The sequence below is a fragment of the Acanthochromis polyacanthus genome, chromosome 6, assembly GCF_021347895.1.
Source record: "Acanthochromis polyacanthus isolate Apoly-LR-REF ecotype Palm Island chromosome 6, KAUST_Apoly_ChrSc, whole genome shotgun sequence".
Taxonomy (NCBI): Eukaryota; Metazoa; Chordata; class Actinopteri; family Pomacentridae; genus Acanthochromis; species Acanthochromis polyacanthus.
This window is the reverse complement of record NC_067118.1, coordinates 39,758,302-39,783,586: the sequence shown is the minus strand read 5'-3', so window position 1 is coordinate 39,783,586 and position 25,285 is coordinate 39,758,302. Positions and strand designations below refer to the sequence as shown.

Below are 25,285 nucleotides of genomic sequence, written 5' to 3'. Positions count from 1 at the left end.
TTCCCTCCTCTTCGTAAACCGTGGCAAATTTTAAGCAACTTTCTTAACAAATGATCAGCAGCAATATGAATAATAGATTAACCGATATCAGGATTTAATTTGGGTGAAAATCACTTCCTAGGCAGACACAGCTGCTTTTCATCCTGCCACCAGCGTTATTTTAATACAGAGGTGTTTTAGCAACAAATGAAAACATTTTAAATATGTTCAGCCACTGGAATAGCCTTGTTGTAGGATTGTGGATTTTGTTACGCATTAATGTTAAGTTTTAATGTGTGAATGTGTGTGTCTGCTATTGAAACATGTATTGATCTGCAGTGATCAGTTCAGTGTCCGTTTTTCAGCTGTACATCCTTTTATCTATATCCAGTAACTTGTTGCTTAATTTAGCGCCACACACAAACACATCTCAATCCTGTTCACAGCGCCCAGAGAGTAACGACCATTCAAGCTAATTATAAAGGGATTGAAATCTTTATTTAGCCTAATACAGCACAGTGCAACAGTTCCCCTTAATCCAGTGTTAACACCGTGAACCCGTCGCACAGCGTGACAGGTGAACATTAGCTCGATAGTGTAATTCATGGAGGCAACGCTGAGCCGCTCCCCCTCCTGTGACTACATCAAAACACACGCCTGAGGGGGGAGAGTTTACAACACACGTTATCTAGGATTCCACTTTTAGATAAATAAAACTGCATCGAGTCTCTGAGAGGAGTACAAAGTTGGATGAGGGTGGTGGTTGGTGGCGAATGTTCAATCGTGGTCTTGGAGGTGGAATGTGTGAGCTTCCCCCTCGTCTTCCCGTCTCGTTCGTGTTTTCCAGTCCTTACGCGTTGTAGGATGAGGAGGAGACGTTTCCGCCGTGGCCCGTCCAGTTGGTGTGGATGAAATGACCGGGGTTGGACAGCAGCTCGTATGTGTGAGCTCCAAAGTAATCTCTCTGAGCCTGAAAAGCAACGCAGACGAGATGAGGCAAGAGTCGCTTATTTCAGTAAACCGAACAAACTTTAAGACAGCTGCTTTGATTGAATAACAGATATTTGAGCTACAACATTGACAGAAAAAGCAGAAAATGCTCACACCTATAGTTGAGGAGGTACATATCCATAGATCGTGCATTACAGTCTTTATGCCACCAGTTTGGAGACACATTCAGAAGCTAAGAAGTGAACTTCTGTGGACGAGGTCAGCAGCAAAATGTATTCTAACCACCAAAAAAAAAAAGGTCAAACTAAAAAACTTTTTTTTGAATTTGGTGAATTGAGGTGGAAAGACCCAACTATTATTGTCCATGGAGTCTGGTAAGTCAGCAATAAAGCTGCCTCTGTTCACCAAGGTTAAGTGGTAAATATTTGAAATACAGGGTAAAGTGAAACTCAGATTGATTTGTAATTTTTTTTTTAGCTGGATCCAACCTTAATTGTTATTTTACCGATTAAAATACATTTTGTTGTTGACCTTATCCATAGAAATTTACTGTTTAGCTTCTTAGCTGGTCCTCATGTCTGCATCTAGTAACGCACACATTATGCATAAATACCCCATACAACACCACCTCAAAGTATACTTTTAAAGGCAGTAATATTTGTAATTTTGCCTGATTTATCATCAAAATCATCAACTTATTTCTGCTTCATGTTCATCCGTTTTTAAAGACCCCTAACCAGAGTAAAAGGGCAGGAGAGTGGAGTAGTTACAGCCACTCACTTGACACCGACAGGATCTTAAAGATGCTTGATCCCAACACAACGCCCACAGCTACATGTGATCTTTTTAATCCGATACCTTTCAAACGCTCGGCCATGTGCTCAGTGGTCACCGTTGTCTTACCTGGAGGAGGTTGGCAGGCAGCTTCTCGTGTCTGTAGCCATCATAGAAGGACAGAGCGGTGGTGAAGCAGGGCATGGGAATGCCGTGCTGGACTCCAGTGCTCACTGCTCTGCGCCACGACGCCTGAAGCAAGAGAGTGACAGCTTCATAAGGATCGATTTAATGTGGTGTAAATGTGGACGTCTCCAGAAGGCTGCACAGTTTCTAGTAACCAAGACTCAACCTGAGTCGATTCAGAGTTTTATTCTGTGGGACAATACGTCTAACAGCTGCTCAGTCCAAGATATATGCTGTATTTAACTTGTCATCGGGATCCCTTGGAAGAACTTAAAAAAAGCTCAAATACATTCAAAACAGCTGCTAGGATCCTGATGAGAAGCAAACCCCATCACACCCATCCTCTGTTCACTCCACTGGCTCCCATATCCTTCAGAATCCAGAACAAAATCATTCTGCTCACCCATCAGTGCATTCATGGCAATGCCCCGGAATATCTCAAACAACTCTTCAGTTACCAATCATCCAACAGAAACCTCCGCACTAATAATTATCACCTCCTCCGCCTGCCCAGAACCAAACTCCTCAGTCACCACGGGAGACAGAACCTTCACCTCACATCTGGAACTCCCTCCATGACCACCTGAGAGCTCCACAGACAAAAAAGGCTTCAAGACCTTTCTTTTTAACGAAGCTTTTAATTAAAAATGTCCCTGAAATTTCTCTTTACCCTGTTTGCTTTGTTTTGTCATTTTATATCGTGAATGTAGCACTTTGAGATTTTGGAGAAATGAAAAGTGCATTACGAAGAAAACTTCGTCTTCTTCTAAATCTTCTGCGTTCTCTTTACTAAGAGAATTGAAAAGTGGGAACTATGAAGAGAAAAAGGACTCGTATTTCTGCTTTTCAACCTGGTGCTGTTTTCTCTCTACTCAAGTCTGAAATAAATCCTCAACAATACGATATAAAGGGAACTCCTATGATTTTCATCTGAAGACCATCTGCCTGAAATAGCATCAGACCGCCCAAGATTAGGCCAGCAGCTGTTGCCTCACTCCTTTTGTTTTCCACAAAGGGGAAATAACTCGTTCTGCGTCTTTGCCAACGCGTCTCTTGCAGGTTCTCGTTGGTCCACTTCCTCCTTCCTCATACCTGACAGTCTTGCACAGCATCACTGAAGAAACTGTCCAGCAGCAGGTTCTGCAGCTCGGAGTCCCGGTCAAAAGCCTCTTTGATTTTCCCCAGGAACACACTGGAGAGGGCAGAAGACAGAGAGCAGCGTTAGCACACCGGGTATTCGATTTAGGTTGTGCAACATCTCTGCCAGATTACAGAAAGCAAACCAGTGTCACAGTCATCATTTCCTCATTCTTCTCTCAATCTGATCTCATACGAAGGGTCAAACTTTTTTCCCATGTAGATTTTATCTCCAGTATTACAACACCAGATAGAGAAGATTTAATTACTTTAGGCTTAAAGAAGACTTCCCTCCTGACCTAAAGTTGTCCTGAAACTAAAATCCTTAGTAACAAAAACTTCTCCTTTTTTATTCTTCTTGCTTTCTCAAGGTGTTGCACCGTCTCGCCACATTTTTCATCAGCGGGGTTAAAGAACTTTGCACAAGGCCGCGGTGAGGCAAACTATGAGGACACATGAGGGTAAACATACCTGCGGATGATGCAGCCTCCTCTCCACATCAGGGCGATGGCGCCGTAGTTGAGCGTCCAGCCGAACTCTTTGGCCGCCTGTCGCAGCAGCATGAAGCCCTGAGCGTAGGAAATGATCTTGGAGGCATAGAGGGCCTGCAGGAAGGAAATTAATCGCTTTATATACCAATGTAATGGTAGAATCTGACAAACATTTAGGTGACAGAACAATGAAAAGGTCTTTTATATTCAAAAATGATCAGAAGCTGCTAAAAGTTGGTCTTGAGAATATTTGAAAATGCTGGTTTTAATTATTTTAATCACCTCTGCAACACTTTGGGATAACTCAAATTTCAAAGAAGTTCATGTAGCCTTTTATTAAATGTGTTTAAAGCCCTATTCACACAGGATTAGTATGACCTTGGGACCAATGGTCATTTGTAATAATTGCAGAGGATGTCTGTGGTCCTAATTGCAAATTACCTACCATCTTTCACAAAACACTGATGTCCTGTGGTAACACTAGTCCCATCTCAGTGATTGGGCGGTATTTTAGTTTTTGTTGGAGTTTTTTTTCCCGCGCCTTTTTCTACCTCTTTCCGGTTGAATTATGGAGGCTGCAGTGGAAATTACTGACAGCATTTTAGGTGCAAATGCAGGAGTAGTCAGATACCCAACAGGCCCATGGAGCATTCACAGGAACGGCAAAATCAGATCAACAAGAAGAGGGAAATTTAGGAGGATATAGAGATGGATGACATGCGTAGCAGCATATGTTAAGAAACACTTTTCTAGGCCTGTCTTTCAACAGGCTTGATACGACCCGTTATCCCGACAACGCTGCCCTGCTCTCAAGTCACATTGCTGCTTTGAGATATTTACTGTTGCCAACTACATTTCATGTCACCAGCGGTTGTTGCAGAGTGCACAGACTTGACATCATACCTCGGCTGTAATGTCAGTAAATTACAGTTAATTACAGACTTCACTTATTCCGTGCGAACACAGATGTGAGAGGGTGATTCACAAATATGAGTTTAGATGAAATGTAGTTTCAGTCTCACCTTTAGAGTTTGCATACATACTGACCAAAGTAAAAAAACTGAAAATGTAAAATACTGCTTCATTTGCAAACTAAACTGACTAGTTGTCAAAACAGAAATCATGAATTTTTTACCTATGAAATATATAAATTAAGGTATTATTAAAACCTGTGATGCAATCGAATGTAACAAGCCATCAAAGAAAAATCCTCCATTGAACCCAAAGTGCAACATAGTTATTAGTAGGGCTGGACCCGAATATCCAGATATTCGTTTGCTACGGCACTATCCGGATATTAATTTGGTATCCGAATATTCGCCCCACCCCCACCCCCCGTCAGACGTTACTGGGCGGAAAGAATATGCGGCGTTACTGTCGTCCCTCCGCCTTCGGCCCACATCGGCACTTATCGGCTCATCTCATCATGTGATCACATAAAAATATACACATATGTCGATGTGATCACTCCCTCCTCCCCCCAGACGAAAACATTCGGAGCTCGTCTCTTCCCTGCGCCTTCGGCCCACTTCGGTTCATCCCGCCGTGTTCTTCGGCTCATTTCGGCTCCTCCATTCGTGTTTATAAACACCACCCGAATGGCCGGGTGGCTGCTGACTCTGACGTTGCGCTTCACTTCGTTGCATAAACACAAGACAAGATGCTGAAGACAAAACGAAGGCAACGAAGGTCGGTTTACACTGGGTTCAATCTGTCATCAGGAAATGTTGGCCAGAACTTTCTAAAAATGAAAAAGGATCTGAATTTTCGGGCCGTCTGCGTCCCCCTTCTCGTCGGACGTTACGGGGCGGAACGGATATTCGTCTTTAATAGGGCCCGAATATTCGAAGGCCAGAAACCACTATTCGGGTCAGCCCTAGTTATTAGATAAAATAAAATTATACTTTGCAAAGTGAAAAGTTAAAGTAAAATTAAGCCGATACATTGTTTTCTGTCTTCTGTTTTTCTCCTTTTTACATCATGAACTGTTGTGCTGCATTCGTACTTCTGGCGACGTTCACACAAATAGACTCTTATTTTAAAATGAAATTATGCCTGATAATACAAATCACATCACTGCGCATGTACGCAGAGCACACAAGTACAAAAACATTCTACAGAGAACAAGACCAGACAGTAGACAAATAATTAACAAAAAAGATTGGATTCAAAATTACAAAAGTAACTTTGTGCAAAAAAATTGATATAAAAATGCATCTTAAAAGAGCATTTCCTATTTCAGTGACAGAGTATTGCAGAAATATTGACCAAACTGTCAAAAATGAACACTGTTAAAGCAGGTTAGCCCTCACATTGTGACTTCATTGGCAACCCAGATTCTTCCTCCTCAAGTAAAAGATTTCTTTCTGTTCTGGACCAATGGTTTGTTGTCTTTGGGGAACAGAAGGTGATGCATCAGCAGAGTACACGTTGCTGCTAATATGAGCGAACAGAGATATCCGTGTCATCATTTTTAAAAATCTCAGCGTCTGACCAGCCAGACTACAACACAATCCCTGGAGGGTTTAAACTAAAACAGGGTCAGCAGAATGTACAGATGCCTCCGTCTTCAAGGTCTTAAAACGATGGAGAATTGTAGTAAAAGCTTTGCATTTTAAAACAGTTTCCTTTAAAAGATATATTCAAAAAATCTCCCAAATTTCACAAGAAAATTCCTGTAATTAAAAAAAAAATGAGTAAAAATCTTCCAAAAAAGTCCTAAAAATATCTAAAGTGATTACGTATATATCAGTAAAGCTTCTAATATTTTCTTTAAGAACATTCACAAAAAAATCAACCAAAATCCAGCGAATTTCGCTGGATTTTGGTTGATTTTTATGTGAACGTTCTTCAGATTTTTTTTTAACATTCCTTTTTTTCCCACCAAAAATGTTGAAAATGTGGACATCAGAAGTTTCACTGTGAAAATATATTTTTTTTCCCCACATTTTCAAACTTTAAAACGGGATGACACGAGGGTTAAAGCTTGGAGTAACTTCCAACTAGCTCTGCATGTTTGTGTGAAGGTCAGATAAAAGGTCACATGTCTGAAGTCCACAAAAGAAGAGACGTTTACATCCACTAAAGGATTTTTGTCTTTCAAAGGTTGGACTCTTCTATTGTAGAGAAAACTGATCACAGGATTAAACTCACACTGTGTGTATATTGAAAAGGGAATTTCTGGTCATTTGTGCTTCTCCACATTCTACACACCAACCCAGCAGTGTGTACACCAATTTTCCACAACAGCAGCCAAACAAATATTTACTATAATTTAGTTTCTCTCCCCAGATGCTTGTGCCTGTCAGCTGCCCTACATATTCAGTGTATACATGTGTGTCGTACCTTTCTGATGTCCTCCAGGAAAGCAGCCTTGTTGCCGCTGAATTTGACCCCCTGTGGGCCTGAGAGGCTGCGACTGGCCTCCACTCGCTCATCCTTCAGAGAGGACAGACATCTGGCAAAGACGGCCTCCCCTGGGACACAGAAAGCGAAAGCAAGAGGAAACAGGAGAGCAGAGACGGACAACGTTAGCTCTCTGCACACACTACATTTGACCGTCACATGAAACACAGCGCCAGACAGAAATCTAAACACACATGACTCAGCTTCACAGTAATCTCTCGCAACAGTTTATTCCATAGGATTTGCAAAAACAATGCCAACAATAGCATGCTATCATTAAGACAACATCCAAGGATCAGCATGACTCAGCAGGCGTGTCGGCTCTCCATTGGACAAATAAACTGAGGGATTGCCGCTTGGCAGATTAAAAATGCTCATTCGGTTCACACTGTATCAAGATGTGACGGTTAAAAACCTGTTGGGTCAGCATGACTTGCTAAAATCTGCGCTGCTCTGTGATGCAACGGCCTGAGAGGAACTGTCCTCGCCAGGCATGTTTTCCTTTCTGGATCAGGAATCCACCCATTGTGCTGCTTCCACGCCGACTGGCTCACAATGAAGCCTTTTATGTGCTGCACCCATCTCTGTCACAAGAGGATCTGCAGCACCGACTGTTTACAGCAGGGGTGTCAAACATGCGGCCCGCGGGCCAAAGCCGGCCCTCCAGAGGCTCCGATCCAGAGACATAAAAATTACAGAGAAGACATCAACTGCAAATTTGTTAAATTACAAATTTATAATAATTTGTAGACCAGGACAAGTTGTTTTGATCATAAAGTAAAATACTAGACTGCTCATTGCTCTTGTCACTTTGTGCCCCGTTTTTGTAATATTTTGTCTTTTTTTTTTGTCTGACTATTGCCGTTTGTCTCATGTTTTTGCCATTTTGTGTTTCCTTTTTGTATCGATTGTGTTTTTTGTCTCATTTTTATCATTTTGTTTCGCTTTATTCATTGTTTTTTGTCTACTTTTTGTCGCTTTGTACCATCATTTGTCTTGCTTGCCGTGTGTCCATTTTTTGTTGCTTTGCATCTCATTTTTGTAATATTTTGTCTCATTTTCATTGTTTTTTTTTGGTCTGATTTTTGTCATTTTGATCATAAAGTAAATTACTATGTTGTTCAGTTGCAGATAACTAACTAAATGTTTTGTTCCTTTGTAGACACTCTGCTAAACTGAGACATAATGCTGCTGAAATTGATCTTTCTTTTCTTAAGAAATTTCAGGTTGTTCGTGATGTTTTGTAAAAAGATAATTCCTTACATGTGAAAATTTTTAGAATGTACTTTTTTAGCACAAAACAAAGGAAACATTTGGAGTTGTGGGTATTTATCGGCTATGATGTTTTGATCTTACAGGTCCGGTTCACTTGAGATCAAATTGGGCGAAATGTGGCCCCTGAACTAAAATGAGTTTGACACCTCTAGTTTACACTTAATCTATTAACCAACATACTTCCATTAAACTTGTCTTTAATTTTAAACAAAGCACCCAGAAACTACTCTTCTGCTCTGCTCTGACATCTGTGTGGATATGAACGTTGCCTTTTAACGTGGCTGTTTATGAAACGGTCACAGCAAAGGCCAAAGCCAAATCCCCCTTATGTCACTCGAGACGAGCTGGCTGTTAGGAAAGCCTTCAAATCTTCTTACAGACGGCCACATATTGATCACGTACTCTCGAAGAGGCCACACTGCCTCTCAGCCAGCTGACAAAACTAAACATTAGCCCAACAAATCTGACCCGGCCGCCCTTTAATGTGTTGACACGATGTTGTAATCCCAACAGGTGTGATGTAACGGCTTTTTGCCAAGTTACCGTGACATTTACTGAAAGCAGCCGGCACTGGAGGAAGAGAGAAGGAAACAAAGATACTTCCTTGTGTGCGACAGAGGTCTTTTCTTCCTCTTACCGATCAGGGTGACGGGTGTCCCGTACTCCAGGGCTGAAATGGCAGTCCATTTCCCCGTTCCCTTCTGTCCGGCGCTGTCTCGGATCTTGGGCAGCAGATGTGTTCCATCGGAGTCCCTGTATTTGAGGATGTTGGCCGTGATCTCAATCAGAAAGGAGTCCAGCTCTGTTTTGTTCCAGTTGTCGAAAGCCTGAGTGTTCAAATGACAAGGTGATGAAGACAGACGCATTTTTGTTTTATTTTCACTCTGATTTGATCAAACAGAAGCTCACCTTTGCCATCTCATCGTGGTCCATACCCAGAACGTCCTTCATCAGGTGGTAGGCCTCACAGATCAGCTGCATGTCTCCGTACTCGATGCCATTGTGGACCATTTTCACAAAATGGCCGGCACCCTCGTCTCCAACCTGCCCAGAGAGCGCACAGCGTTCATCAGGCGACATTACAGGACATCAGCCACTACATGCTGAATAATTTGTAGAAAGGATCCACTCACCCAGTCACAGCAGGGTTCTCCTGTTCCCACCTTGGCAGCGATGCTCTGGAAGATGTCTTTAATGTGCGGCCTTTAAAACAAACATCACATTCATTAACTTACTGTTGCAGTTTTCAGGTCTTAAATCTCACTTATGTCCTAGAACTCACCAGGCCTCTTTATGTCCTCCTGGCATGAGTGAAGGTCCGTAACGTGCACCTTCCTCTCCACCGCTGACTCCACTGCCAACAAACAGCAAGCCCTTCTCCTTCAGGCTCTTACACCGCCGCTAGACGATAGAAACACACAAACGCTATGAAGAGTTGCTCAGTTAGGAATGAAAAGCGTCTCCTGAACAGCTCTTCTCGTTCACTTACTGTGGTGTCTCTGTACTCAGAGTTGCCACCGTCGATGATGATGTCTCCGGCGTCCAGGAGAGGAACCTGCAAGCCCAATAAATCCAGCTAGTAAGTACACAGTTTTCTACAGCTGATGCGAACACGGATCAGCGTAAACTACCCACCAGATTGTCGATAAAGTCATCGACGGCCTGTCCGGCCTTGACCAGCAGAATGATCCTCCTGGGCTTCTTCAGCTTGGACACCATGTCCTCCAGGGACTCGGCTCCGATCACCTTGGAGCCTTTGGCCTCGTTCTTCAGGAAGTCGTGCACCTTGGACACGGTCCGGTTGTAGGCGCAGACCTGTGGGGGCGATGCTGTGATGAGCGGGTGCAATAAAACAGGTTTTAGCAGGAGTAGGAGGAAGTAAACACAGAGGTTGTCATCTTACCACAAAGCCGTGGTCATTCATGTTCATGATGAGGTTCTGGCCCATGACAGCCAGACCGATGAGTGCGATGTCTGCTCTGTGGAAACAATAATCACATTTACTGGGATGAGCATCCTGGATGAAGAAGAAGAAGAAATACTGCAACATCCTGCAATTTTGAACCCATATGTTTATGAATAACGAATCAAAATTCACTTTAGAAATCCCTGTCGTTTCCCAGAATCCATAGCGACCGCTCCGTTGGTCATTCTGTCCAATTTTTAACCTAAAAAATTTCTACTAAACAGTAAAGCTGCTCAGTTGAACAACAAGACCACAGCTCAGTTTACTCTCCCCGTTAAAGCAGATTACTGTCAGTAAAACAGACAAACTCTGCGACGGTTTAACCCCAACTATCAGCTGCTAAATTCTCACTTTTCCGGGTTTCAAAGTAAGCAAAAAGAAGTTAGAGAACTTACTCAGCCATTGTGCTCTGCGGGTACAGTAACTGTGAAAGTAACAGGGTCTAAATGACAGTGGAGCTCACACGCCAGTCCTTCTCGTTCAGATTTCCACCTCACTCGCTTTTCACTTCCTCGTTCTCATCTCAACTTGACGGGGAGGCTTACGTACGCCCACGTACAGTTTCCACCAATCATAGACCGTCCGACGCACTGGAGAGACAGCGACCGGTTTGTGATTGGTCCAGAATACTGAGCAGAGGTATCGGCTCTCCTATTGGCTCTTCCGGCAGTCAATCACCGAGCGTCAGCGCACACCCACAATGAAGATATGGCGCATGAGTCAGAACTCAAATTCAATACTTGAAACACAGAAAATACACCTACTGTGAATATTTCGAGTAAAAAATATTGTATTTACCTACATTTATGAGACAGATATACTCACGAGTTACTTTTCAGATTAATAATAATTCACTGTTTATGATTACACCAACTTTTTGGTTGCCATATTGTAAAAGTAGTGTTGACAAAACAAAAACATAAGAGTAAAATTAGGAAAAAATAGCCATCTTAAAAAACACAGCAATTTTGGTCAGATAAAACATATTTTTAGCCTTAATTTTGTATATGTGTATTTTTGGCCTCTTATTGTTTAATGAAGTTTATTTGCAGTAAAAGTAAAATAAAAAGTTAGATAAAAAGTTAAAGTAAAAAGTGATATATTCCAAAGGGAGTGTCTAGCTGGGGCCCGAAGTCATGTTCTGTATCTTGCGCTGTTGCAGTGATTTTATTTTAATTACAGATGTTTTAAAATGGTTTCATATTTAGCTCTTAGACAGCAATGCGAAATCGTAATATGTGACAATTGCAAAAGGTGTCCCACAAGGCTCAACTTGGGGTTCTTTGCTGTTCACTCTCTATGTACAAAATGATCTAATGTGTATCTTTGAGTGCATCTTTGATACATGATACAGTTTTGTACTGTAGTGTGGATACTGTACACTCAGATCCCTTCAAAACCGCTATTCTTAGACACAAATCAGACTTAATAAATAATCTATTGACACAGCTAAAACTACTAAGCACTAAACATCAAATTCCCCAGAGTCAGAAACATGGATTATGATCTCTCTACAATGAGTGGGAATAATATTGACAGCGTCACAAGTATGTGTGGGATTTGGATCAACAAGAAGCTGACATTTAAATATCAAATGTCCAAACTAGTGGCAAAATTACAATAACAATAGAAGAACAAAAGATTTCTGTTACAAGGAATGAATCATGTTTCCCACTGCGTTGTAGAAAACTGCTCACTGTGGGAACGTTTCTGTCAGTGTTGGACTACGGTGACATTTTATACATGCAGCTGTGACTCTTAAGCCCTTTGACACTGCTAATCATAAAGGTTTATTACTGGCGATAATTAACACTAATAGTTTGGGTGGCTCCTCTTCTCTGTCAGAACTGATAGACACTGGGTTTGATTAAATTAGAGAACACTTAGTAATTTTGTACTTCCTTAAATTACTTCATTGCTGTCTCTTACCAAACACACTCAAATAATTGCATTATGCTTCAGGTCCTGCTTGTTTTCACTGAGCTTAGAAAATCCAGTTTTACTCCCCTTTAACCTGGAATAACCTGCAGAACGATCTCAACTTGAGTCAACTCAGGTTTGTAATTTAATCTTTTTTTCTTTTTTAACTTTCAGGCAACCTTGCTTCAGCTGATTTTTTTTTTGTTTTTAAAATTTAAATGCTCAAATTAATGTTGAAACTTGACTAAATTACCCAACTGTTTATAAAATGGGTACATCAGTAAAATGCTACACACACAGTGAATCATTAGTCTTATTAATCCAATTATGTAATTTATAATAACAACTGTCACAGGAAGCATTCCTTTGCAGAGCAAGTGCTTTTGAAAATGCTGATATGCATTTCACTGATCGTTTTAAACAGAAGAACACTAAAAAACATAAGAAAACAGACAAAAAAACAGAAAACTGTAATGCCTCGGCAGTTAGAATGGCAACAAAAACAACCAATGAAGTTAAAATAGGGTATATACAGTATTTTTCCATGATTAAATTACATTTTCTAGCCTTAATTTATTGTCATATCCTGTGTATTTTATTGTTCAATGAGGTTTATTTACATGTTTATGTATATATAACAATCATAATCTACAAAAATATATCTAAAATGCTTCTTGATATTATAAACTGATAAAACTACTTTAACTTTTGTTATGATGAAAATATGTCTCATTTAAAAAGCAAATCTGTGTAAAATTCCAAAACCTGTTTCATTGTCACAAATTCTGTCGATTTTTTATGAATTTAATTAAAGCATTCACTTGAACATTTTTAGTTTTATCTACTAAATAAAAAATATTTTTGAAATTCTGACATATCCATGAATGTATTTAAACAGATCTGTATGTCAAAAAAGAAATCTTTTTTTTTAATGTGAATGTTATGGCCATTTATGGTTGCAGGTTAGACGTGTAAATTCAGGTTTTTTTGTAACTTTAGTGATAGTTTGTGTATTTAAAAAAGAGTAAATACATAAAATAAAAAGGAACACTTCATAAAGTTCTTTACACTGAATGTTTATTTGTGGAGCATTTTCTTATTTTTATTTACTAAAACAATCTGAGGACTGCTTTTTACAAAACTTAAACTTAGATAGATATAGCTTCACAAAAAAATATGGGTTATACAGGGTTATGATGGGTTTACTAAACAAACTATTCAAGTTAAAATGAGGACATTTCTTTGGCAACATGCGGAACATCAGCGGGTACGATGAGATTTGTGGTCAGTCGTTTTCTTTTAGCTGATCTAGATGTTCTGAACAATCAAACTGTAGTTGTTAAATTACTGAAATTGTTGTACACACCCCTGTTTATCTGGGTTAGTCATCACACTTAGAGCAATTTGTGCAACAAGAGTCTAATCATTGCTCCATGCACACCTGGCATGACTGTGCTTAATTCAGCCTTATAAGCATTACGCAGCACTAAAAGTAAAAAAGAAGAAAACAGTCCGTCTTTTCTAGTCCTGATCTTTAAATTCCCAGACTTCTTTTCAGGCTGTGTGGGATTTCACGCTGCAAACAAACCGTGTCTAAGTTCTTCTTCTAATTACTGGAAATCTCTGGCAGATCACAAGGAAGGGACCCAGCACTGAAAGAAGTTTAACGTCAGAACTTCTGATCACGAGACGCAGGAAGGAGGAGAGACTCTCAGGGATTAAAAACACTGCAGGAAGATTTCTCTTCATCCTGACCAATAAAAGGTCTGTTTCAACTGTTTAATTTGCCATGAAGTGCAACTGCTTGATGACTGCTCCTGAGGTTTGACAGCAGAGAAGAAGCAGTTTAAAAGAAATATCAGCACAACGGCAGCTTATTAGATAATACAGTTATGGAAAAAATAATTAGACCACCTTTGTTTTCTTGAGCTTCTTGTTCATTTTAATGCCTGGTACAACTAAAGGTACATTTGTTTGGACAAATATAACGACAACAACACAAATAGCTCATTAGAGTTTAATTAAAGAGCTGATTTCTAGACAGTTTCATGGTTTTCTTGATCATGAGCAAAATCCTTTCAGTTCTTCCATCAATATCCATGGCATTGTTCTGCCAAAAACAGCTTTTATGATTCCATGTTTTCTTTTCTGTCTGTTTTAGTCCCTTGATCCACACAGGAGTTAGTACTGATTGATAACCATTGTTTCTGATGTCTCTTCATGCTCTCCACCAGCTTCTGATCACAGCAGCCCATTCATGTTGCACTAATTCTAACTAATCTGCTTTGTTTTTGGGCTTGTGGTTCTTCATTTAGCGTTTGATGATTTCCCACAGGTTTTCAGTTGGATTTAGATCTGGTGATTGAGCAGCCAAGACATGGTTCCAGTGTTCTCCATCGAGGCTTTAATTGACCTCGTCTTGTTGGAGAATCCAGTCATTGGAGGCAGGAAAGAGTTTTCCAGCTGATGGAAGAAGAGTAGCCCCAAACATGACCTGGTTTATTTTCCCTGTTCCATCCAGACTGAGACTACCCCAGATGGTCCCTGATCCACCCCCATGTTTTACTGTAGGGGCAGACAGTCTGGTTTGTAGCTTCTCCAGTCTTCCTCCTAACCAGTACGTTGTCTGGAGTGGGCATCAACTGAAAACTGGATTCATCACTGAAGAGAACCTTAGCCCAATCATCAACAGTCCAATCCTTGTGATCCCAGCAAAGAGTAACCGGCTTTCCTCTGCCTTTCCTTGATGAAGGGCTTCTTCCTGCCCCGTGGGACTTCAGACCAGCTTCAAGAAGTCGGTTTCCAACTGTCCTTGCTGAACAAGTCCCATTTCTCCACAGTGCCCACTCATTTTTAAGGTCCCTGGAGGTCTGATGGCGATTCCTGACAGGAACAGATGAGTGACGGTCATCTGGTGGTAGAAAGATGTTTCCTGACCAGCTATCAGTTTGGTAGAACCATGCTGGTCTTGTTTTTTCTTGGCGTGATGAACGGCTGTCTTGGAGATCTTCAGTTTTTTCTCTACCCGTCTCTCACTAATGCTAATTTCCAGCAGTGCCAAGACGGCTGCCTTTGTGGCTTCACATAATTCTTTAGTTTTAGGGGTTATGTGAGAGCAGACAACTTGTGAGTTGTGCTACGGCTTGAATGTTCTCAGGAAACCACTCTAGGCCTTTACATGTGCTGCTGATGACATGAAATGACCTCTTATATTCCCTGGAATACAATGAAGCTGAAGCATGTCAAATAGGACAAAGTATTCTGGAATCAGCTGCATTTTTTGTTGTGTTCATTGTATTCTTCAGGTTATAAGAAATTAGGGAAGTTACTTTTGGATTAAGGAGTTTTTTTTTTTTTTAAACTAAATCACTGCATCTTATCTCTATCTACAAAGGCGAGAACAAATAGGCGTGACTTCTTCTGCTAATGCACAGTTTGCACTTTTTATTGTTGCCTCATTCACTAAACAGTTCAATGGTGCAAGATTACCATACACAGAATTAGGATATCTGCATGACACATCTATGCTATACAGCGAATGGATTATAATTATTACAAATACAGTAAACATATTTACATTTTAGTTCAAGCTCCATACAACACAGATATTTACAAAATAAGTATGAAAATGAAACCAGTATGACAAATAATGTACAGTGTTAATATCATGTCTTTTTGTTTTCCTTTTCTTTTGGTGAGCAAATCGGAAAAGGGAGTTTAACTGATATTAATCTTCAGAAGGGGGGAGATGGAAAAATATCACGGCTAGTTAAAGGCATCAACGGAAACAAAAAATAAAGTGTTGAGGTGAAGAAAGACACAAACAATAGCATACTGTCGTTTTTAGATGTGGCTAGCTACTTTGTGTTATATTCCCTGATATTAGAAGAAATAAAATGCATCAGAAACCATCTTTTTGTTGATGCGGCTGGTTAGGATGAGTAAATATTCACTTTCCGATAAAGAGGAAGCACTAATGTAACCCACGTCCCGCTAGAAGCTGCAGCGGGTTACATTTTAGGTCTCTTTTTTCCTTTTTCTTTAAATGATGAGAAAGAAAACAAACACACACATCTTTACATTCAACTCTCTCCTGGGCTGGAAGAGGCTGCCACGCCACCATTTGGTTCATTATGAGCAGAACAACTAAACCGCACAGACTTTATTTGATCAGTTAGTTGAACCTTTTATTAATATGTGCAAAGAGCTGCAAACTAATATATACATTGCAAACAATAAATACACAATCCAAAATAATATACCTCTGCAAATTAGTCACTGAGGGGGAAAACGTTTGCTCTGGAGGTTAATGTGAGGTATGTTGCACTTTGAGCTTGAATCAGTGCATAGATGTTTTGTCCGATTTTTTTCCCCAGACGAAACATTTGAACAGAAAATGGCGATAAAGCGGGTTTTTGTTTCACCGACCAGCAGGTTGGTTGACCTGAGGGCGGCGGCGATTTTATGTCATTTTCAGCTCTGAGGTGAAAGTTTTCTGTCTTTACAATGAAGATGCGTCACCAATTATTACGCTTTAACACTTGTAACCGGCAAAGGGTGCCTCTGTTTCTACAATAAACCTTAATTTGCCTTTCTTATGACACAGTGGGCGCACTGCTGGTTGGCAGGCCAGAGTTTATGAACGCCCATCTGCACTTTTTTAAACACACATTTCCACTATTTGTAGAACCGGAGGCACCGACTGCAGCACAGAGCAAACATTTTCGAGAGCAATATCAGAAATAAAACCTTTGAATATGTCGTCCCTTTAATATCACTCCTTTCTTTCAGCTATCATCCAGTGTAGCCCTGATATGTGCTCCTGTCTTTGTTCCTGATGACTCAACACAGCATGCCATCTGCCTTTTAGTCGTCTTTTTGCTATAGATATGTGTTAATGTGCAAAATAAGGTCAAACACCAAGACACGATGTCGGTTAGAAATTAAGAAATAAATGCCCTCTGTTGCATTTCGTATAAAACTTCACTGAGGAATGATTAAAAGAATAAGAGAGAGAGAAAAATGTTATTTCAAAAATAAAAGTCAACACGATGAGAGTTAGATGAGTTTCGATTCAAGAACACAAACAGAAAAATGAACAACCTGCGGTGCTGCACTTCGTTTTGGAGGTTTTTAACCGACTGGATCTGGATCTGTCCTACTTCGTTCTCCTTCTTACTTCTTCTTCTGTTATGTCTCCAGTTTTTTTATCAAATGCGTGAAGGTTAAACTAAATGTTAGCGGCTCTCTGGAGGTCTCGGCGTGTTAGTTAGGAATGTCTTAAATGAGCTAGCAAACTGATCCCAGAACAGACTGTACAAATGAACTTCTCTCTTTAGAGCGCTGCTGTCCATCTTCCTCCTCCCAATTCTGTCATCTCTTTGAAAACCAGCTTTTTTTTTCTTGAGATGAAAAAGCAAAACGACAGCCACAAATATCTACTCCTGCAGGAAGAATCCGCAGAGACGTGAAATGATCTTCTTACATTTTTTGCTCGTTTTAGCGTGAATTTTCCATGTTGACACAAATGCAAGAGTGCGTACTCACTGACTAACTGACTGACACTGGCACTATTGGGGTTTTTTTGGAGTTATGTACACAGACCGAGGAGTGGGATCTAAATATCACAAAGAAATCCAGTCCTGCCCTCATGTCTCGCTGACAAATTTGGAGTTTTTGCTGAGGAGACGCTTGGAGGAGAGAGTCTGCTTTAGGAAGAGGCAGCGGCCGGATACAAATCTCATGATGAGGAGAAAAAAATCCCTATGAATTTATTAGCAGCAATAGTTCATGTAGCAGAGCATAAACTAATACATCACTTGGAGATATTTGTACTTTTTCCCTTCATGATTTCAACAGTAAGTTCTCTGATTTGTTTCAATTTTTTCCAGTGATTAAAGTTGGTCTTCTCCTGAGGACTGCTGCAGTTAACATGCCAGCATATTATATATAAAAAAAACAACAACCCAAAAATAAACGTCGTTTTGGGAGACAAGTAACACTGATATAGACATTTTTCTTTTCTACAGATGATTGGCAAACTGAAAGCTTCTGAAGAGTCGTGCACACACAAGTAGACTACTACAACATGCTACTAGTTAGGGAATTTGGGAATGACGAGAAAGCGGGACGAAAATTAGACCCAAACATTGTCATAAAAAACAAAAACACAAAAAGCTGAGGGGGAGGAAATAGAGAGGAGGAGAGCGAAGTCGGCAGAGGGTGGCTGGAGGGGAAAGGGAGGCAAATTTGTCTGGAACTGAAACTTTTAGTCGCATGAAAGGAGACTTAAGCCACAAGTCTACTTACAAGAGAAAACCGTCAAGAATCACAATGATTAATAAGTGTTAACACTTGGTATGTTCAAAGGCTTTTCAGAAACAATGGAAGCCGTTGGTTTCCTGTGTGCCACTCCACTCACTCAGTTTTTCGGCAGGCCGCTGCGCCTCCTCGCCAGCTTAGATCTGAGGGGACAAAAGGATTTCACATCAGGATGAGACGGAAATGTCACTTTTAAAGAACGTAGAGCCGCTGCAGGTTAACCCTTCATGAGGCAAGTGATCACATTTGGTAACTTCCACACACATTTAATATCCGCATGTGGTTTTCACCCAGCCAATCAACAAAGACCACTCTACGTTAAAGCTCACTACATCGTGGAATCTGACCAATCAGCAGAGGCCTGGAACGGATCAAACTTTCTCTTTTCTCTGAAGTTGGAAAAAGACGGACTTGCAGCTCGGTCCTCTTCTATGTTTATGGTTGAAACATCAAAACTAACCATGGATAGTTGATGAAACTCACACGTTTTACAGCTGAGAAATTGTGCTAAGTGATGATAGAAACATTTCTTGGAGGCAAGGAACCATACATGGTAACTTCACTGACCTTGAACTGCAACGTGAAAATTAAAAATTTAGAAAAATGTCATGAAAGTAAAAAACTCTGATGTCCTCCAATAACACTGGAGGGTTAAAATTTGAATGTCAAAGCTTTTCAATGAGTGCACTTTAAAGGGTTAAAGAGCCCATATTATGGATATTTACAGGTTTGCAGTAGTTTTTTACGGTCTAATAGAATGTGTTTACATCCATTATCATTAACAAATAGGGTTTGAAGTAGATGTTTTCATTAATAAGGACTTCTATAACTGAATATGAACAGCAGAAACAGGAATGAAGACATCAGAGCCTCACATGATGCATAATGCTAGCCTCTGTTTACTGTGAAATCTTTAACTTCTATTTAACCAGATAAAACAGGCTGAGATCAGGAGTGACCGGCAGCAAACATCACAAAACAGTTACAAGGAGGTGACAGTAGAAGTGAAAACGCACAATTCTGAAAGTGCAAAGTGTTCTACAATAAAGAGTGAGGGAGCTGTAACAGACAACATGTTCAATGATCTCACACCGTTTATCCCTCAGGATACAATAGAAGGCTCCAAGTGGAATAAATTCAGACAGTTTCAGTTCAATCAGCATTCCATGTCGAGGGTTAACAAATCTGAAAGCTCTTTTTCCAAATTCAGTACTTAGACGAGGAACAGATAAAACAAGAGAAGTGCAGAGCAGCTGTTTGTTCTTTGTAATAAAGTGCACAAATAGGGAGGAATTAAGCCTAAAAGAGCCTCAGAAGTTAGTCAGCTGATGTGTTTATATGCACACACTCAGGGAGAGATCGATGGATTCAGATTCAACAGTTTGTCTCTTGTGTTTACGTCTGCCGTTCTTCTGTTTTATGATTCTTTCACTGTTTTATCACAGCTGTTGTCAGTGAGTCCTGTGTCTAAAAGCTGTTTCTTATTGTTCTCCAGACTGTTTCTGTGTCATAACTTAGCTGCTAGCCGTTAGCGTAGCATTAGCCACTGTGAAAAAAGCCAGTTTCCTGATTTGTGGCAATGACTGTACTCCTTGTTTAGTTTTTGCTTTCTGCTAGAGCGACGTGTCTGTAAGTTAGAGCAGATTGTTCAGTTGATCTTTGGAAGGACGTTAGCCACAGCTAAACGGCACAGCCTTAGCATAGCACTGTCAGCAATAAGGGCTACCTGCTAACACTATTAAATGAATTGATGGGGGCCTTTTCTGTGGAACAAGGAAACTGGGCACCACCTGTGTAAGAATGTGGAGTTCAGTACAACTTTAACAACATCTGCTACCCGCTATTTCACCAGAACTGCCCTGTCCTTGTCTGTAAACAGCAGCTTGCAGCAGTGACTGATGGCTCCTTGTGACTTAGGTTGTGCTGTGGGCGAGGCGCTGCTGTGACCTCACAGTGATTACAGACCGAGAGAGGAGGCGGCTGCATCAACAGCCAAAGTAACACAGTTAATTTATTTTATCAGAAACTGTTACATAAAAATAACATATCAATAGAATGTCTGCACAGATAAGGCTCCTCTCCCTAAAAGCCTCTGATTGGTCAGCTGGCCCGTTGAAAGCTACGTCACGCTGATTATGTAGAAAAACACCAGATTTACGAGTACCAACAGAGACACATCCCTAGCAGAGCTGGCTCCCATGAAGACATTATTTCAGACTGCGAGGCAGCAGCTTGTTCTTTAACTGAGGTCCAAACGAGCTGCCAGGCAGACTTCAAATGAGGTGTTTTAGGTCGGTAAAGGAGAGAATAACTCCCCAGATCTTCAATAGGCATGAAAAAGCTTCATATTACACTAAAGGAAAAGGAAAACCAAAAAAAAAAAAAAAAAGGTGCAACATGAGCTGTTTAAATGCTGTGTGACAGCAGTGGGTGGTTGTACCTTATCGTTCCTGCTAGCAGAGGATTAAAGGCGTACAGCCAGTCGTTCATGTCTTTCTCATTGTTGGCCTGCAGGAGGATTCCTCGATGCTTTGTGCACACAGCAAACGTGTTGGGAGTCTGAGAAGAAAACATCCGTCATATAAAACTAGACAAAGTGCACACACAAGCCTGTCGCTGATGTCAGTTTTTACAATTTTTGTGACAGCATAAACCCCCGTGCACGTATGTGGCTGTGCTGTTAAACCTGATGCAGTGCTGTTCTTTTTTCCCCACCTTGAGCATGGCCTGCTGGTCTTCGCTGTATTCCACCTGCGCTGTGGACAGGTTGAGCACGCCTCGCTCCACCGGGTCCTTGTCACTGTTGTAGATGAAGACGTAGGGCCGGCGAACGACCACAAAGTGCTTCACCCACGAGTTGGAGCGGGGCTCCATGAAGCTCAGGAAACCCTTCTTGGACACAACAGATCTGAAGAAACGACAGGAAAAAAAAGAGGAGAAACTGGTCAGTGGAGTGCTTGTTTTTCGGAAGAAGAATCTGATTGATTTGTTTTGCTTCTGGTTGAAATCATCCAGCTTTAGCGAGTTAAATCAATTCACATCATTTCTGCCTGAATTAAAAAACAAGATTATTAACCCTCATCCTGCAGGTCAAAATTGACCTGTTTTAAAGTTTGAAAATGTGGAAAAAAAAAAAAAATTTCACAGTGAAACTTCTGATATCCACATTTTCAACATTTTGGGGAAATTTTTGAACATTTTTTTGGTTAAAAAAAAGAAATGTTAAAAACGTCCCTGGATTTTTGTCGATTTTTTGTGAATTGGTTGATTTTTTTAAAGAAAATATTAGAAGTTTTACTGATATATATGTAATCACTTTAGATATTTTTAGGATTTTTTTGGGAAGATTTTTACTCATTTTTTAAAATATTTACAAGAATTTTCTTGCCAAATTTGGAGGATTTTTTTAAAATAAAACTTTCAAGGGAAACTTTTAAGGAATTATTGGAATTTTCTTCCTGAAGATTTTTGCAAATTTTCAGAAATTTGGGAAATGTTTTGGCTGAATTTTTGGATTTTTTTCAGACATGGAAACAATATTTAAGTTAGTCACAATTGACCTGTTTTAAAGTTTGAAAATGTGGAAAAAACAAATATTTTCACAGTGAAACTTCTGATGTCCACATTTTCAACATTTTTGGGAAATTTTTGAACATTTTTTGGTGGAAAAAAGAAATGTTAAAAATGTCTCTTTAAGAACATTCACATTTTATGTCAAATAAATATTAGAAGTTTTATTGATATATATGTAATCACTTTAGATATTTTTAGGATTTTTTGGGAAGACTTTTATTCATTCTTTGAAAATATTTACGAGAATTCTCTTGCCAAAATTGGGGGACTTTAAAAAAAAAAAAAAAACTTTTAAGGGAAACTTTTAAGAAATTATTGGAATTTTCTTCCTGAAGGTTTTGCAAATTTTCAGAAATTTGGGGATTTTTTTTGCTGAATTTTTGCAAAGAATATTTTTTGCTGCCCGTAAATGAGGACAACAGGAGTGTTAAATCTCATACTGATGCTTTTATTCCACTGGAGCACACAGGTCAGACATGCTAACACGGCTCTACTCACCCTGGCCTCATTTCTTCAATATCAGGCACCAAGTTGAGGAACTCGTTCTTTCCAGCCCGTGCAAGGTAGGACGTCTCCAGAGTGGGAACCATCGGGAAGTTTTCATAGTCTGAGCAGGAGGGACTGGAGGCACGAGAGCTGTTCTCTGGGGTTCTTAGAAACAAAGCGAAGCAAGTTAGCACCACGGATGTCAGTAATCTGAACATACAGGAGGTTTTTAGAGAAAGGTTTTACTTCTGGTCTATGGAGCCGCAGCGGGAGTCGGACAGAGAGGGGCAGGTTGAAGAGGGGGTGAGGGTGGCGCTGCTGAAGCTGGTCACTGACGCGTCACGTCCAATGGGGGAGATGTCAGAGAGCTGGAGTAAAAAAAACAAGCAGATGTTAGATATAGCAACTTCCTAGTGAGATATTATACTGTAGTCACTTTTCAGCGTGAAATTATCCAAATAAAACGTGACCAAGATGAGGTTTCTCACTTTGCAGTCGCTGATGCTGTTGACCACCTCGTTGTATTCGCTGTTGAAGGTGTGTGTCAGGAGGCGCAGGCACTAGAAGACAACAAACATGAGACTGATCAGCTCACAGCAGAGGAGGAGAAGCAGCTGCTCGGAGAAAACAATCACCGTTACTCTCACTAAACACGGGATTTCTCTTCACCTTAGTAGCCAGCTCCTTCTCACGATCCACCAGGCTCTCGATGTCGGCCGAGTCGTAGCCGCTGCTCTCGCTGGGCGTGATGGCGCTTTCAAAGGTGGTGCTGGAGATCTGTGAGGAGATGGAGGTGGAGGTGGACAGGGTGCCTGAGCTCATGCTGGGCGACAGACACTCGCTCAGGGACTTGGTGGTCGGAGCCGATCCCACTGGAGGCGCCTCTCCAAGCTTCTCCCTCAGCAGGAGGAGGTGACGGGTCTTCTCCACCTGGACGGAATGAAGGTAGCAGTTAGGCTTCTACTCCAAGAAGAAACTTTTTCTGTGAGTATTTTATGGAAGGTTGTTTTTTTTTTTTCATTCAGTGAGATATTAGGCGGTTAGAAAGAGGAGAAATAAAGCACAGAAAGGTTTGGAAGGTTAAAAGGAAAATAATTTTGGAGGTTTGAGATGCGATTCTGAAGGTCCGACCTCATGCAGCTGCTCCATTTTCTCCAGCTCCCATTGGTGCTCCAGGATTAGGCTGTCTCCTCTGGGCCTCCACCCGGCCAGGTTCTCCTCTCCTCGCACATAAGCCACTGATGTGTCCAGGATCTTCCTCCTCCTACGCTGCATCCCTGCTCAGGACAAAAGCGCTCATTAGATTGATGATCTCAAAGGGATGATGATAAACTTCATCTTCAAACATTCTTTAAATGATTTTTCAGTCTGCTCACCTGGACTCCCGGTGTCAGACATCTTGCACAAGCTCAGCTCGTAGATGCCGGTCACTCGGTTGCTGTAATGAAGCAGAGGAGGATCTATTAACACGGTGTATTGAATCCTCATGTTGTCCTCATTTACGGGCACCAGAAAATATTCTTTCCATGTCTGAAAAAAATCCAAAAATTCAGCCAAAACATTTCCCAAATTTCTGAAAATTTGCAAAAACGTTAAAGAAGAAAATTCCAATAATTCCTTAAAAGTTTCCCTTGAAAGTTTTATTTTAAAAAAAATCCCCCAAATTTGGCAAGAAAATTCTTGCAAATATTTTCAAAAAATGAGTAAAAATCTTCCAAAATATCCTAAAAATATGTAAAGTGATTTCATATATATCAGTAAAACTTCTAATATTTTCTTTAAGAACATTCACATAAAAATCAACCAAAATCCAGTGAATTTTGCTGGTTTTTGGTTGATTTTTTTGTGAATGCTCTTAAGAAACATTTTTAACATTTTTTTCTCCCACCCAAAACATGTTCAATAATTTCCCAAAAATGTTGAAAATGTGGACATCAGAAGTTTCATTGTGAAAATAATTATTTTTTCCACAATTTTAAACTTTAAAACGGGTCAATTTTGACCCGCAGGACGACCCAGGGGTTGACAGAAAATGATCCAGCTGTAGAAATAGGAACATTACCAGTCAGGAGTTTTGGAGTATCCGCTTCCAAAGAGGTTCCTGAGAGAACGAGGAGGGGAGATCTTGGCGTCTCTGGAGTAGAAGACCATGCAGATGTCTTTGGTGATGATGGCAGGCTGGATGCAGTGGTCCAGCTGAGGAGAGGAAAACACATGAAACATAAAGATGTAAACAAACAGAGTGATGCTGCAAACATCTACAACACAGTGGAGCAGTACAGACCTCCAGATATGCAGACAAGGTCATGTAGATCTTCTCTCCATAAGGAGTGACTCGGTTTAGCAGGAGGGAGTTGTGCAGGGAGCTGTCCCACACCGCCTCGAAGCGATAGAAAGTCCTGAAGGGAAAAACCGAAGGGCAAGAAAAATGAACTTCCACAGTGCTATCTTCTGTAAAGGACTACTTAGTGCTTCTTTGTGGATACAGCGGGGTGTAACTCTGAGGAAGAACTTGTGAATAATAAATAATAACAGATGTCATTCTGTTAACAACGACCTGAGCACAGCTTTAGGCAGTGAACAGTGAGCAGTGACCCTCACACTTATCTCTGGTCACAACAAGACGTGAGGAAACATGTGGTGAGACCTTGACGACAGACACAATAGGAGCCACAGAGTGTCAGGAGTCAACTGGCACAAACCAGGACAGTGGCATGAAGAATGTGAAGCTTATAGGTTCAATATATTTAAGCTACGATACACATCATGCAGCTTACAGCAGTAAAGTAAAGATCAGACAACTGCTGAGATTTTCAAACCC

At 40.6% G+C, this 25,285-nt stretch overlaps 2 protein-coding genes across 2 annotated transcripts in view; both read right to left on the bottom strand.

Annotated features, from left to right (window-relative positions):
• Positions 1–455: 455 nt before the first annotated feature.
• Positions 456–10,711, bottom strand: pgd (phosphogluconate dehydrogenase). Its single transcript, XM_022206726.2, has 13 exons — positions 10,560–10,711; positions 10,102–10,177; positions 9,834–10,013; positions 9,688–9,753; positions 9,481–9,599; positions 9,332–9,401; positions 9,108–9,242; positions 8,836–9,025; positions 6,864–6,994; positions 3,499–3,632; positions 2,983–3,082; positions 1,834–1,956; positions 456–949 (listed from the first exon to the last, which is right to left on the bottom strand). Exons 1-13 carry the CDS (start codon positions 10,565–10,567, stop codon positions 830–832), a joined length of 1,452 nt encoding a protein of 483 aa, XP_022062418.1. The 5' UTR covers positions 10,568–10,711; the 3' UTR covers positions 456–829.
• A 4,797-nt stretch (positions 10,712–15,508) lies between these two features.
• kif1b (kinesin family member 1B) overlaps positions 15,509–25,285 on the bottom strand; it is a 69,128-nt gene continuing 59,351 nt past the window's right edge. Inside the window, exons 39-49 of the mRNA XM_051949120.1 lie at positions 24,749–24,863; positions 24,527–24,660; positions 23,841–23,902; positions 23,596–23,741; positions 23,134–23,394; positions 22,953–23,024; positions 22,711–22,832; positions 22,477–22,629; positions 21,121–21,313; positions 20,846–20,964; positions 15,509–18,548 (exon numbers count right to left, since the gene is read on the bottom strand). Of these exons, the coding sequence (XP_051805080.1) occupies positions 18,506–18,548; positions 20,846–20,964; positions 21,121–21,313; positions 22,477–22,629; positions 22,711–22,832; positions 22,953–23,024; positions 23,134–23,394; positions 23,596–23,741; positions 23,841–23,902; positions 24,527–24,660; positions 24,749–24,863 (1,420 nt within the window). The 3' untranslated portion in view covers positions 15,509–18,505. The remainder of the gene's footprint in view (positions 18,549–20,845; positions 20,965–21,120; positions 21,314–22,476; positions 22,630–22,710; positions 22,833–22,952; positions 23,025–23,133; positions 23,395–23,595; positions 23,742–23,840; positions 23,903–24,526; positions 24,661–24,748; positions 24,864–25,285) is intronic.

What these genes read in the sequence shown, in the direction of transcription:
- pgd (XM_022206726.2), bottom strand. An exon ending in ATGACTTTATCGACAATCTG is followed by an intron (nt 9,754 to 9,833) that starts GTGGGTAGTTTA and finishes TTGGGCTTGCAG; the next exon opens with GTTCCTCTCCTGGACGCCGG. An exon ending in GAGAACCCTGCTGTGACTGG is followed by an intron (nt 9,243 to 9,331) that starts GTGAGTGGATCC and finishes CTCTCTGGGCAG; the next exon opens with GTTGGAGACGAGGGTGCCGG.